The sequence below is a fragment of the Cetorhinus maximus genome, chromosome 24 (assembly GCF_964194155.1).
Source record: "Cetorhinus maximus chromosome 24, sCetMax3.hap1.1, whole genome shotgun sequence".
NCBI lineage: Eukaryota > Metazoa > Chordata > Chondrichthyes > Lamniformes > Cetorhinidae > Cetorhinus > Cetorhinus maximus.
Window position 1 is genome coordinate 51900178 of NC_135902.1, and position 14988 is coordinate 51915165.

At 43.6% G+C, this 14988-nt stretch overlaps 1 protein-coding gene across 5 annotated transcripts in view; it reads right to left on the minus strand.

Moving 5' to 3' along the window:
* LOC144667610 (sodium-coupled monocarboxylate transporter 1-like) overlaps positions 1 to 14988 on the minus strand; it is a 166010-nt gene that overhangs the window by 36760 nt on the left and 114262 nt on the right. For all 5 annotated transcript variants that reach the window (XR_013573334.1, XM_078529068.1, XM_078529065.1 and 2 more), the window contains 2 exons: positions 5514 to 5716; positions 2368 to 2471 (listed from right to left, as the gene is read on the minus strand). Coding sequence is in view for 4 of the 5 variants with exons in the window: in XM_078529068.1 (XP_078385194.1) it covers positions 2368 to 2471; positions 5514 to 5716 (307 nt within the window). In the remaining variant the exon portion in view is untranslated. The remainder of the gene's footprint in view (positions 1 to 2367; positions 2472 to 5513; positions 5717 to 14988) is intronic.

Sequence of the window (14988 nt, forward strand, 5' to 3'; positions counted from 1 at the left end):
AAGTTAAATACACAGACAGCAACCCCCAGGTCCAATACACATGCACCCATCAACCTTTTTACTGCAGAAAATATTGAGGCATCCCAGTGTCCCACTGTGGAGAGCAAGGATTCTTAATTAACAAATTTAAATCAAGCTCTCACATGGTTTCCCCTATTCAGCCCCGATCGCCAGTGTACCCTCCTCAGTCTCGATTGCCAGGGACCATCCCCAACAGTCCTGGGCTGTGGCCTCTGGCTGCTGATGTTCTGCACAGTAGCTGGGCAAGTGTTCATTTGGCCAAATGCCAGGCAGGAGATTGAGTTACAGATGTTAATGTCTTCCAGCCATTAAAATCGCAGGACCTTCGTGTCCCCTCTCTTGTTGGTTCTTCAGCAATTTCACTTTTAATTGTATGCTCCTCCCCTTCCTGTAAATATCGAGGCTACATTTCTGGGAATTCTGGAGGTTAAATTGGCAAGGATCAGCAACAAATGTGCAGATCACCGTTAGTAATTAACCTGCTCCTGTTCACCGTGTTACAGGCAACAAGGTTCATTTCTGCTCACTGCTGTTTTATATGATTGCTGTGTGTAACCGTGCTACCCATGCTGTTCATTGGCTGCATGCAAGGCAGCTGATATTGCAGTGAGTAGTGCTATTTAAAGGCAACATGTCTATCTTAAAGGGGAGGTGCATTCTGGCTACAGGAAGTATTGGGAGTCATTTCAAATGTGAATCTCTCCTGTGAAAGCATGAAGAATCACTGACCATGCCAGAGAGCATGTACCGTGGTTTTCTAACACTGTACTGTAGGCTTTGGAAGAGGTGGCAAGGAGGAGACATAAACTCACGAGGCAGTGGGAGGAACAGGAGTGTTGCTCCTAGGACTTGGTTGCAGTGCAGGAAGAAATTCAATTATCTTAATATACGTTGTCCAGGTAAATTAGTTCATCTTCAAATGTCATATCCTACCATTCCACCACTTGCCTCGTCCACTGCACCCTCGCACTCAACACCCAATAATCTCTATCAATCTGGACTCAATCCTACCATTCATATTACTTATCGCAACTTCATATGCTTAGCACTGTTTCAAGCCTAGCATTCACAACTTAGCTCGCACACACTGGCAGCTATTCAACCAAGATCATCTAAGCATAAAGCAGGACACTCACTGACATACTTCCCTCTTTCTTGCAGAAGAAGATGACACAGAACAACAGGGTACAGCAATGAACCAGAGGATGACAAGCACACCTGCTTACCTTAATCCCCATGAGGAGACAACACTGACCATCATGAGAAGCAGCATCACTGATACCGTGGTCACTGACAACATTGAAGCAATCAATGAACAGGGTATCACCATACTTAATGCTCCTTCTCTCATTCCACTTCTTCCTCATCCATCAATCGCTCCTGGCTGAAAAGTTACAGAAGGTGTAAGCATTCCCTATTTCCTTTCTCCCCTTCCCACACCTCAATCCAACCCTTATCTCTTTTTCATTTCATTTCATACCCAAGAACTAAAACCTGCCCGGTCAGTGGAGATAGAGGAAGAAGAATGCGAAGATGACCAGATACCATCATTCAATCCTACAGTCGCAACCACTTGCCACTTGATACTGACTGTGCTTATATTTTAGAGGCTAGATTAGAGGAGAGATTTGCATGTGGTAAGACAGTAACTAAAATGTGCAGAAGGCATGGGAGAGGGAAAGGATAGCACAGGTGCCAGCTTGCCAGAGGGAAAGGTAGCAGCCTAGTTATTCCACAGAGGACTCAGATGAGAACTTCAATGGGCCAGGCTACTGTATGTACATAACCAAATGCGTGCCTGTCAATAAGCATGCATTCAATGTTAGAGGATGGCGGAATCCCAGTATCAACATGGCACAGTGATTTGTGCAGAGCTTGGAGCCCATCCTTCCCGACAGGTGGTCATCTATGTCACCACACCTGTGGAACCCACTGTGATGCAGAGTCTGGTGGCCAATGTCACAGCTTACATTGCAACACAAGTAGCTTCCATCAAAGCTCTGGGTACTGCAGTGGAAGCTCAGACTTCTGCGAGGTGAAGTGGCAGGGGTGGGAACAGGAATGCTGCCATCCTGAGAGAGGAATTTAGGTTCATACTTCCAATCATACCATTCTGCTAATGCCCTTGCTGTTGTCTGTGAGCCAGCCAGCCCCAACAATGCAGGCTCAGATCTGTTTCTTCACATGTATTCATGTTAAAATGCATCTGTCAACTGTCTGCTCATTTTGCTACATTAAAAGTTTCTACACAAAATGCAAGTTGTTGTGAAGTTACTTTATGCTGATGCCATGAAGCCAGAGACTGGTGTCCTGACTTGTCACAATTTACGTTTTAATTTTACTTACCAGTGAACAAACTGACTATTAATCCAACTAAAACTGTGCTTAGACAAGCAACTGGGTTGTAGTAGAGATATGATAAGGAGTAGAAATTTTTTGCAATGCTGGGCCTGAAATATATATAAAAAAACATTAATCTGAACTAGAGAATAAATAGCATCGCATGCAAGGTTACTTTAGGTATAATCTTAGCACTAATTTTTAATTAAACTAATGGATTTTGGTTTGAACGTTGTACATCTTCCTCCTGACTTCACCTAGTGGGAAATCCACAAAGGCTTTACCATTCAGGCTATTGGTTAAAATAGATTATATCAGCAAACTCTGATTTGCATATTTACAGACGATCCTCTATGGCTTCAGCCGGTGCCTTTGTCACATATTCAGAAGTGCAGGTTAAAATTAATAACAATGAGAATCAAGCATGACATTGGCAAGCAAATTACCCAGCCAATTTTAATTGCGTACCCACTCAATTTCCATTGGGTGTGTAAAGTTAAAACCATGACCATCGTACTTCTCGTAATTCAATTTTAAAGCAGGATTTGAAGTTATTACTGAATTGTCAACAAATTGATACCATTAATACTATATTCAATCAGTGTTAATTTTCCCTTTTTTAATACAAACCAAAACCCAATTGTATATTATTGTCTTCAGCTGTGAACTGAAACGTGTAATCCTGTATCTTTCAGAAACAGGTACCAGAGCCAGCATTAACGAAATGTAATAGAAAATGCTGGAAGCAACATTGGAGAGATGAAAAGAGAGTTAAAATGTCAGATCTGTGACCTTTCATCAGTTCTAATATTTTAATTTAAGATTTCCAGCATCCGTGGTATTTTGCTTTTGTATTAATTGAATACACACTGTAGTTATCAATAGAAAAGAGAAACGATTTAACAGTGACAAAAATACTTCATTTGGACAAAACGTTTTGAAATCTGATCTGAATTGGTCTAAAAACTGACGAGATCTGTTCACAACAACAGCTTATATTTATAAAATGCCTTTAACATAATGAAACATCCCATGGCACTTCGCATGAGTATTATAAAACAAAGTAGGTGTTATAAGGTTAGATAACTAAAAGGAGGTAGATTTTAAGGAATGTCTTAAAGGAGGAAAGTTTGGTAGAGAAGCAGAGAGGTGTAGGGAGGGTATTTCAGAGCTTGGGGCCTAGGCAACAAAGGCACAGCCGCCGATGATGGAGCAATTAAAATCGGGGATGCGCAAGAGTTCAAAATTAGAAAAATGCAGATATCTTGAAGGCTTGTGAAGCTGGAGGAGAATACAGAAATAGGAAAGTTCATAGAAGAATCGGTAAACAAGCATGAGAATTTAAAATCAAGACTTTGCTTGACTGGGAGCCAATGTAGATCAGCGACCACAGGAGTGATAGGAGAATAGGACTTGCTGCATGTTAAGACACAGGTTGCAGAGTTTTAGATGACTTCAAGTTTACAGAAGATAGAATTTGGGAGACAAGCTAGGAATGCATTGAAATAGGTGAGACTAGAAGTAACAAAAGCATGAGTAAATGTTTCAGCTGTTGATGAGTTCAAATGGGGTGATGTTGGACAATTTTACAGAGGTGAAAATAGGCTGTCTTAATGATGGCACAATTATAAGGTTGGAATCTCACCTCAGGATCAAATGTGGCACCAAAGTTACAAACGGACTGGCTTAATATCAGACTGTAGCCAAGGAGAGGCAAAATATCAGTAACCAGGCAAGTGTCTCCTAATAATTTAGTGTATTTTTAAAATTCCATTTCTACCCAATTGAACATCAGGACAGGGGAAAGCCATTCAGCCCCTCAATCTGGCTGAACTTTACCTCAACTCCAGAACTCTTGATCTCAAAGAATATAAGGAACAGTTGGGAAAGTGGAGTTGAAGCTGAGTCTGTATGGACTCCTCCTGCTCCTATTTCTCATATTCTTATATAACAAAAAGCTATCAATTTTGGTCTTTAACATTTCATTTGACCCAGTATCCACAACCTTTTAGGGAAGAGTTTTCCAGATTTTCACTGCCAATTTGTGTCAAAAAATGCTTCCTGATCTCACTCCCACAGGGTTCTGTTCTAATTTTAATATTATGTTCTTGATTGCCCAAAAGCATTTATCTGTATCTATCCTATCAATCCCTTTGTAATTTTAAAGACCTTGTTTAAATCACCCCTCAACCTCTGAACTCAAGGAAATGCAAACCAACTTTCTGGAATCTGCGTTCATAATTTAATTCTTTAAACCCCGGGGCAGGATTTTACGCGTCGGTGAGAGGAGGCGGGGCCTGCTCGCCAACGTGTAAAATGACCCCCGGTGACATCGGGCGGAACTCCCGACGTCACCCCGCCCCATTTAAATTTTCAGGTAGGCAGGGGCACAGCAAAATCAGCTGCGTGCCCGTCGACCTGTCAACGGCCAGTCAATTAAGTCATTAGGGTTGGCGGGCAGGCCAGGAGCCCTGACGCGAATGAGAAAAAGCGTGAAACTTCATCAACCGGCGGGAAGGGGTTTCATGTAGGTTTTTAAAAATTTTAATAAAGTTTTTGTAAAAATGATGGACATGTCCCAACTCATGTGACAGTGTCACATGAGGGGGACATGTTAGGAAAATGTTATTTTTCTATTTTGAGCTTTTTTACATTTAGAGCCGATCTCCCTGAGGCTGCATTTAGCCTCAGGGAGATGAGTGAGCTTTTGTGCGCATGCGCGAAAGAGTGCACTCTTGATTTTGGGATTCCACCCCCCACCCACCCCACCCACACAGGGAGCGCACAGCGTTTCCGTGCGGATGTCACGCTGGACGGGCCTTAATTGGCCCGCTCACATAAAATGGAGCCGCGCCCCCAATCGGGGTCGCTGATCGGAAGGGCGCCTGCCCTTCAACTTCGGGGAGGGGGGCAAATTCAGCCCCTAGTATTGCTGTGGTGAATATGCACTGCTTATTGAACAAATGGTTGAGATTTGTGAAATTTTATCGGTTAAATTGCTGCATAGCTCCCAGTTATGAAGCACTGATATCAATTTTGCAATGTCAGTGGGATAAACTATCCTGAGTTAGGTAGATATCAAACACATGGGCTACTGCAAAATTACAGGTGAAATTGCAACAACACAGTTCAATGTTCATTTAATGACTTACCGTTCTTCCTGCCTTGCAGATGTCATGATGGTTGGCAGTGATGTTACATTCATAGGGGTTGAGGTGGTGGAATTTAACTGCAGACAGCCCGATGTTGATGTTTCAAGTAACCGTGTAAATTTATCAGTAGGTGGATAGATTTGAGCAGCAATCCCTACCCACACGGAAAGGGCCAATCCAACAAAGAAACCTACAAATGCACCCTGACACAGATGAAATAAATAAGAAAACGATTAATACATTGCGTTGCAGAGGTGAAACAAGCTGATTTTAACCCATTCAAAACCTATCCACCTGCACTGAAGTAAGATTGGGCCCTATGGTTTGGAAGTTCCTGGAGTCCCTCATGGCTGGTCTAAGTGTGGTAGAATGGAATTTCCACCATCCTTATTCAAGATTGGCAATCTCATCCCAAATCCTGGGGACAGGATTATTTGCATAGGTGAGGCTGGTGGAAAGTACCTATAAGGGGGCAATAGCAGCAGCTGCCTGGCTCAAGTTGTTCCACTCTAAAAGAGCCAAAGAACTTTTTAAAATCAAGTCTTCAGTTCCCACAGGAGCCACTTTGAATAGGCAAGGTAATCAATAAGGGAAAAATATAATATGAGAGTAAACTAGGCAGAAGTATAAAAACAGATTGTAAAAACTTTTAAAACTAATTAAAAATGAGGAGAGTAGCTAAGGTAAATGTGGATCCCTTAGATGCAGAAACAGGAGAAATTATCATGGGGAATCAGAAAATGGCAGAGATGTTAAACCAATATTTTGTGTCTGTTTCACAATAGTAGATGCAAATTACATACCAGAAATATAGGGTAACCAAGAAGTTGATAAGAGTGAGGAACTTAAGGCAATTAATATCTGCAGAGAAAAAGTATTAAGAGAAACCTATTCGACTAAAAGCCACAAATCTCCAGGACCTGATGGCCTATCTCTCAGAGTTTTAAAAGAGATAGCTGCAGGGATAGTGGATGCACTGGTTATGATTTTCCAAAATTCCCTAGGTTTTAGAACAGTCCCAGTGCATTAGAAATTAGCAAATGTAACACTGATATTCAAGAATGGAGGCAGAAAGAAAACAGGAAACTACAGGCCAGTTAGTGTGACACAAGTCATCAGGGAAATGCTGAAATCTTTTATTAAGGAAGTCATAACAATGCACTTTGAAAATTTTTGTATGATCAGAAAGAGAACAAATGGGGTGGAATCAACTGTGCTCGCTGGTGTCGGGCATGCTCGGTGGCATGAGTGGACAATATGGCAAGAAGGCCAAAAATCGGTTTCACGACATAATGAAACCAGTTTGCGATCGTCTGCTCAGCCCGTCGAAGGCAGGCCACGTTTCCTGCCATTGGATGTTGGGAACCTCATTGTAATACATTTGCATATCATTATAAGGTTAGCCCACCAGGCTCAACCCCCCCATGCTGGATCATCTGCCCATGTTGCATGCTGACATGTTTCACAACTCCACATAAGTGAAGTGCACCTGGTGAGCTGTACTACATTCGGGACTTCAAGGTTTGTTTGCACAACTTGCTTCAGGCAATACTCGCAGTCATCAGTGCCAGGCTTCGCAGACAGCACCACAGTACATTTAGGGGGACTCACAGGCGGGTGTTTACCTACAACACCAGCGATAAGGCAGAGTGGCTTTGTATGGCTGCAGGGCTAGGGCTTGCTTGGGCAAGGAGGAGAAGTGGCCTCAGGTAAGGGAAGAGGCTGCAGGGTGAGGGCTTTACTCAAGATGTGTGGGGGCACAAGTTGATCTGTGCAAGTGGCCTCAAGATGATGAGGGCTGAGGAGGCAGTCTCCAGAGTAAATGAGGCCAGATGGAGATGTGAGGGTGTGTGTGAAAGAGTGAGTGGTGATGTCCCTTGAGCTGGCAGTGAGTGAGATGCCAATGAATGAGTGATGGGCTTGAATGTGTGAGTTTCGAGTGATGAGATGGTTGCCTTACCCTGTCGGTGCATGAGATCATTCATCATCTATCTGTATTGGATGGCCAACCTCTTCTGTGCAGCGCTGGTCACTACTGCCATTCCCTTGGTAGGGCTTGGTAGCCAGAGTGGTAATGTTGCTACCCTTCCTGCGGCCAGAGTGGGCATAGAGGACATCATGGTGGGCCTCCAAAGTGTCCAAAAGGCATCACTAAGCCTCGGGAATGCAGTCTTCTTGCTTTTCAGGGCCATGTCTTATTTGCAGCAGGCCTGGGCTGGAAGCACTGAGAGGTGTGCGCATGACTGTACTTTAAATCTGGCGCCTGGCGTGATGAAGCGGCAATGTGACGGTGTGGCGGGTGAATCGGAGCCAGCGGCCATGGAAACAGCATCTTTCCCAGGAATGAATAAGTAATACAGCAGGTTTGGGACAACACGGCGTGAAAAGCTGCCAGAGTCAAGCAGGTCATCTCTCTTTCTGGAAACAATCTTCAGCAGAGTGCAAAACTGAACCAAGCCAACAAGTGTCTCCAACAAACTGCGAAACTGCCAAAGTCAGCTCCACAGTTCTAATGAAATCACCTAACGGCAGCAACGCACCGCCATCTACACCTCACGGACAAACCAAGGACTTATTTGTAAATTCTTTTAACTTTTATTTGGACTCTTAACTTTAATTTCTGATATGTTTGAATATGTGTTGCATCTTTTATAATTTTTCCCTCAGGTTTTAGTGTCGATAAACTTTTTCTTTGACTGAAGAAAACATGGTATTGTTGGCTCCTTGTTAAAAAGTAAATGCGTTTGGACTGGAAAAGATATCCACAAGGGGAAAGAATTTTTAACAAACCTTTGGGGGTGGACCAACTGAAGGGGTGGAAAAAAGGGAGAGCCAGCTCATTCCTCCTCACCCTGGTCGTTACTAGGGTAAATAAACGGGAGTTAATAGCTGTAGTGTATTTGGATGTTCAAAAAGAATTCAATAGGATGCCACACAAAAGGTTAGTAAGCAAGGTAAGGGCTCAAGGAGTTGAGGGTAATACATTAGCATGGATAAAGGATTGGTTAACAGACAGGAAGCAGACAGTAGGAATAAACAGAGCATTTTCAAGTTGGCAGACTGTATCTAGTGGAGTCCTGCAAGGCACTCTGTGATGGAGACGCAGCTATCTACAAGCTATATTAATGACATAGACAAAGACACCAAAAGTAATGTATCTAACTTTGCTGAAGACACAAAGTCATGTGGGAATATAAGCAGTCAGGCTGCAAAGACATGAGTGGGCAACAAGATGACAGATGGAATATACTATAGACCTAGAATGGGATTATTCATTTAGGGAGAAAGACCAGAAAAGTGAAATATTTATTAAAAGGCGCAAAACTTTTAAATATTGATGTTGTGATGGAATATGTGATTTCAAAGCTTGTATTTTTGAGATGGATCCTAACTGAAAAGGAAAACCAAAATAGGGAACCAAGAAAGGATACTAACCCTCCCAGTTTCTAAGGAAACTAAAACTAAAACTGAAATTGAGAAGCAAAACCTCTAGGGAGGCTGAAGCAGGTTGAAATATACATGAGGAGACAGAGCCATCCAAGATCATTAATAATTTATTAATAAATAATTCCAGTGGTGTAGTACAGGCAGGCTGAAGAAGACAGAGACTAGATCCAGAAGTTGGGAATAAGCAAAGACATAGATGGATCTACACTATCCAGAACAAGTTGAGGAGGTTCTGCAGATGTGCTAATTTTGGTGAAGATCATAACAATGGAATTCTGGTTGCTCTCAGCAGAGTGTTCTAATGTGGCAGGCCACTCAAGGCCACAGCTGCACAAGATGCCCGCTGAAGTCATCCAGGTCAAGAAAGGTGGCAGATCAGCAGCCTCTCTACGGTGCAGCAGCAATTGAGAGGGGAAGCACTGCACTGGAGCATGCATAAACACATCAAAAAAACTCCACAGTAGTCACCAAGAGGGGCACATGGGTGAAAAGCTTATGCCTGTGAACGTTACTAATCATTGTAAGTTTGTAAATAAACCCAGACCTCATAGTCCCTCATGCTGATGTTTTTATGCCATGTTGTGGCTGTGGGACTTGTCTTGGGAGATAGATGAAAGCTTTATACTTTTGATGCAGGACAGGATGCTTCATGTGTTAACGTTTGGAAAGGATAATGTATTGACATGACGGTGACATGAGTTGCACGTTGCACATGGAAAAAGGTTTAAACACATGGTGTGCACATATCTCTGAGGCCAGGTCTTTTCAAATTATTGAAACCTCTGCCCTATTAAGGCATCCTTGGTGTCACAGCCATCCATGCGATCACGACCAGGGCCTTCGACCTGAAGATCACCATGATGCCTCACCTTATCCTCGCCTTCAACCTCTGATGAATGGCCCCTATCTGATGCGTCCTCATACTCCAGGGCATCTACTCTTTGGATAGCGAGGTTATGGAGGGCACGGCACACCATGGCCATGAGGGACACATGTGAGGGAGTTACTGCAATAGCCCTCCTGATCTGTCAAGGCATCTGAACCTCATTTTCAAGAGGCCGATGGTCTGCTCGACAATGGCCCCGAAACTTCCATGGCTGCCATTATGACTCCTCTCTGCTTCTGTTTTGGGCACCTTGACAGGTGGCATTAGCCACTTCTTCAATGGTACCCCTTGTCACTGTAAGCCATCCATCCAGGGCTTCATGGCTGCTGAATAGGTCTGGCAAATGTGAGTTTCAAAGAATGGAGGAGTCGTTACTGTGGCTCTTGATAGTCTGAGCCATCTCTGACATTGTGTCTCTGATATCTGCAGATTGCTCAGTCTCTGCCTGTATACATAAGTCCTTCTATGCCACCGCTGAGGTTGTATGACGGCTACATCACCCTTTGGGTTTGGCACAGCTCTTGCCCCTTCATGCACCACCAGTGCAGCCTGGAGCTCCCGATTACCCTTCTTCCTCTCACTCTCCTCCTCCTTGACTGACCGTTTTAGACCCATCCTAACAAGCTGCCTCATTAAAAAAAGCAGGAACTCAACATGGCGTCAAACAGACTCTGCAAGTGTATTATTGCAGACACAACGTATTATTCCAGTCAGTTGGGTCGTTAATGACCTTAAATACCTACGTAAATAAATTTTGAATAAAGCGGGCGGCCTCCTGATTTTAAACCCCGCCTGTCTGCCATATTATTCAAAATTGGTGTAATGATGTCAGGAATGCAACCCGATGTCATCACGCTCGATAATGCGACGGCACAGGCGAGGAACACTCCTGATTTGGGAGTGTATTATTCAGTCCAATCTTTAACTTCTCTTGTTAGCCATGGTTGGATCAGCTTTCCTGTTGTGTTTTTGTGACTCAAAGGAATATAAATTTGTTGTAAACTGCTTATTAATTCTTTAAATGCTAGCCATTTCCTGTCTACCATAATATAGTTTCCCAATCTAGCACAGCCAATTTTCCCCTCATACCTTCGTAGTTTCCTTTGTTTAGGTTTAAGACCGTAGTTTAAGATTAAACTACATCACTCTCAAACTTAAAATTCTATCATATTATGAACACTCTTCCCTAAATGCTCCTTTACAATGAGATTATTAATTAGCCCTATCTCATTGCACAATACTAGATCTAAAATAGCCTGTTCTCTAGTCAGTTCCTCAAAATTCTGTTTTAGAAAACCATTTTGTGTACATTCCAGGAATTCGTCCTCCATAACATTAGTGCCAATTATGTTTACCTAGTCTTTTTGTAAATTGCAGTTTATTGTATTGTTACATGCACCTCTAATTTCCTGATTTATACTGTGTCATACATTACCATTACTGTTTGATGGCCTATAAACAACTCCTAACAATGTTTGTTACCCTTTGCTGTTTCTTAGCTCCATCCAAACTGATTCTACATCTTGATCTTCTGATCTAAGATCCTCTCTCACTGCTCCCTTTCTTTATTTATAGTGCTAGCTCATCTCCATTTCCTTTTTTCCTTCTTAAATGTCAAATACCCTTAAACAATCAGCTCCCAGCATTGGTCAACCTGCAGCCATATCTCCATAATGGCAATTAGGTCATACCTGTTTACGTCCATTTGTGGCATCAATTAATCTAACTTGTTGCGAATGCTGTGTGCGTTGAGATAGAGTGCCTTTAATTCTGTCGTATTATTTTCGCAACCTCTAGCCTTAACTGGTGGTGTACTCTTAAGTTTGTATGCTCTGTCTGTGCCTGCCATACTCAGATTACCAAATCCCTTATTGCCATCTTGCTCGCCTGCCTTGTCCTCTCCTTTTAATTTATCGCATCTTCCTTCACTTGACCCCTCGCCCACATTAATTAGTTTAAAGCCTGCTCCACCACCCTAGTTATATGACTCGCCAGAACACTGGTCCCAGCACGATTCAGGTGAAGACCCTCCCAACGGTACAGCTCCAACTTTCCCCAGTACTGTTTCTTTTTAATTCATTCATGGGATGTGGGCTTCGCTGGCTGGGCCAGCATTTATTGCCCATCCCTAGTTGCCCTTGAGAAGGTGGTGGTGAGCTGCCTTCTTGAACTGCTGCAATCCGTGTGGTGTACGTACACCCACAGTGCTGTTAGGAAGGGAGTTCGAGGATTTTGACCCAGCGACGGTGAAGGAATGACGATATATTTCCAAGTCAGGATGGTGAGTGATTTGGAGGGGTATATAGATGTTCCCATCTATCTGCTGCCCTTGTCCTTCTGGATGGTCGTGGTCATGTGTTTGAAAGGTGCTGTCTAAGGAGCCTTGGTGAATTCTTGCAGTGCATCTTGTAGATGGTACACACTGCTGCTTCTGTGCGTCAGTGGTGGACGGAGTGAATGTTTTTGGATGTGGTGCCAATCAAGCAGGCTGCTTTGTCCTGGACGGTGTCAAGCTTCTTGAGTGTTATGGGAGCTGCACTCATCCAGGCAAGTGGGGATTGTTCCATCACATTCCTGACTTGTGCCTTGTAGATGGTGGACAGGCTTTGGGGAGTCAGGAGGTAAGTTACCTGCTGCAGGATTCCTAGCCTCTGACCTGCACTTGTAGCCACAGTATTTTTATGGCTAGTCCAGTTCAGCTTTTGTCAATAGTAACCCTCAGGATGTTGATAGTGGGGGATTTAATGATGGTAATGGCATTAAACATTGAGGAGATGGTTAGGTTCTCTCTTGTTGGAGATGGTCATTGCCTGGCACTTGTGTGGCACAAATTTTACTCACCACTGTCAGCCCAAGCCTGAATATTGTCCAGGTTTTGCTGCATTTGTACATGGACTCCTTCAGTATCTGAGGAACCGCCAATGGTGCTGAACATTGTGCAATCGTCAGCGAACATCCCCACTTCTGACCTTATGATGGAAGGTCACTGATAAAGCAGCTGAAGATAGTTGGGCCGAGGACATTATTCTGAGGAACTCCTGCAGTGATGACCTGGAGCTGAGATGACTGACCTCCAACAACCACAACCATCCTTTGTGCTAGGAATGACTCCAACCAATGGAGAGTTTTCCCCCTGATTTCCATTGACTCCAGTTTTGCTAGGGCTCCTTGATGCCACACTCGGTCAAATGCGGCCCTGATGTCAAGGGTAGTTGCTGTTGCCTCACCTCGGAAGTTCAGCTCTTTTGTCCATGTTTGAACCAAGGCTGAAATGAGGTCAGGAGCTGAATGGCCCTGGCGGAACCCAAACTGGGCATCAGTGTACAGGTTATTACTAAGCAAGTGCCGCTTGATAGCACTGTTGATGCCCCCTTCCATTATTTACTGATGATCGAGAGTGGACTGATGGGGCGGTAATTAGCCGTCTTTTTGGTTACACAATATCCCTGGGCAATTTTCCACATAGCCGGGTAGATGCCAGTGTTGTAGCTGTACTGGAACAGCTTGGCTAGGGGCACGGCAAGTTCTGAAGCACAAGTCTTCAGTATTATTGCCGGAATATTGTCAGGGCCCATATCCTTTGCAGCATCCAGTGCCTTCAACCATTTCTTGATATCATGTGGAGTGAATCAAATTGGCTGAAGACTGGTATCTGTGATGCTGGGGACCTCCAAGGGAGGCCAGATGGATCATCCACTCAGCACATCTGGCTAAAGATTGTAGCAAATGCTTCAGCCTTATCTTTTCTACTGATGTGCTGGGCTCCCCGATCATGGAGGAAGGGGATATTTTTGGAGCCTCCTTCTCCAGTGAGTTGTTCAATTGTCCACCACCTGGATGTGGCAGGGCTGCAGAGCCTAGATCTGATCTGTTGGTTAGCTCTGTGTATTCCTTGCTGCTTATGGTGTTTGGCATACAAGTAGTCCTGTGTTATAGCTTCACGAGGTTGACAACTCAATTTTAAGTATGCCTGGTGCTGCTCCTGGCATGCCCTCCTACACTCTTCACTGAACCAGGGTTCATCCCTTGGCTTCATGGTAATGGTAGAGTGGGTGATATGCTGGGCCATGAGGTTACAGATTTTGTTCAAGTACAATTCTGCTGCTGCTGATGGCCCACAGCACCTCATGGGTGCCCAGTCTTGAGTTCCTAGATCTGTTCAAAATCTATCCCATTTAACACGGTGGTCGTGCCACATGAGTCAAAACACATTTTCCCACAACAGTCTTTGAACCCGCATTCATCTCTCTAATCTTATTTACCCTACGCCAATTTTGCAAAGGCACTTGATACAGTGACACACAACAGACTTGTGAGCAAAATTCCAGGTCATGGAATAAAAGGGAAAGTAGGCACTTGGATAAGAAATTAGCTCAGTGACAGCAAACAGAGAATAGTGATAAATGGTTGTTTTTCAGATTGGAAGAAGGTTTGTAGTGGAGTTCCTCAAGGGTCAGTGTTGGGACCCTTTCTCTTCCTGGTATATATAAATGACCTAGACTGTGGTGTGCAGGGTATGATTTCAAAATTTGCAGATGATACGAAGTTTGGAAGTGTTGTCAATTGTGGTGAGGATAGTCTTGACTTCAAAAGGACCCAAAAGGTGGATTGGGCAGACAAGTGGCAGATGAAGTTCAATGCGGAGAAGTGTGAGGTGATTCGTTTTGACAGGAAAGTTATGGTGAGACAGCATAAAATAGAGAGAGATCATCTAAAGGAGGTGCAGGAATAGAGGACCTCAGTGTATACATACATAGGTACATTGAAGATGGCAGGGCATGTTGAGGGAGCAGTTAATAAAAAATATAGTATCCTAGAATTTATCAATAGGGCATTGAGTACAAGAGTAAGGAGGTTATGTTGAACTTGTATAAGACAGTAGTTAGGCCTCATCTGGAGTACTGCATCCAGTTCTGGGTGCCATACTTGAGGAAAGATGTAAAGGCATTGGAGTGCGTACAGAGGAGGCTCACAGGAATAATTCCTGGGATGAAGAACTATAGCTATGAGGTTAGACTGGAGAGGTTGGGACTGTTTTCCTTGGAGAAAAGAAGGTTGAGAGGAGACTTGATGGAGGTATTCAAGATCCTGAGGGGTATGGACAGGGCAAATAGTGAGAAACTGTTCCCACTCAAAGGAACA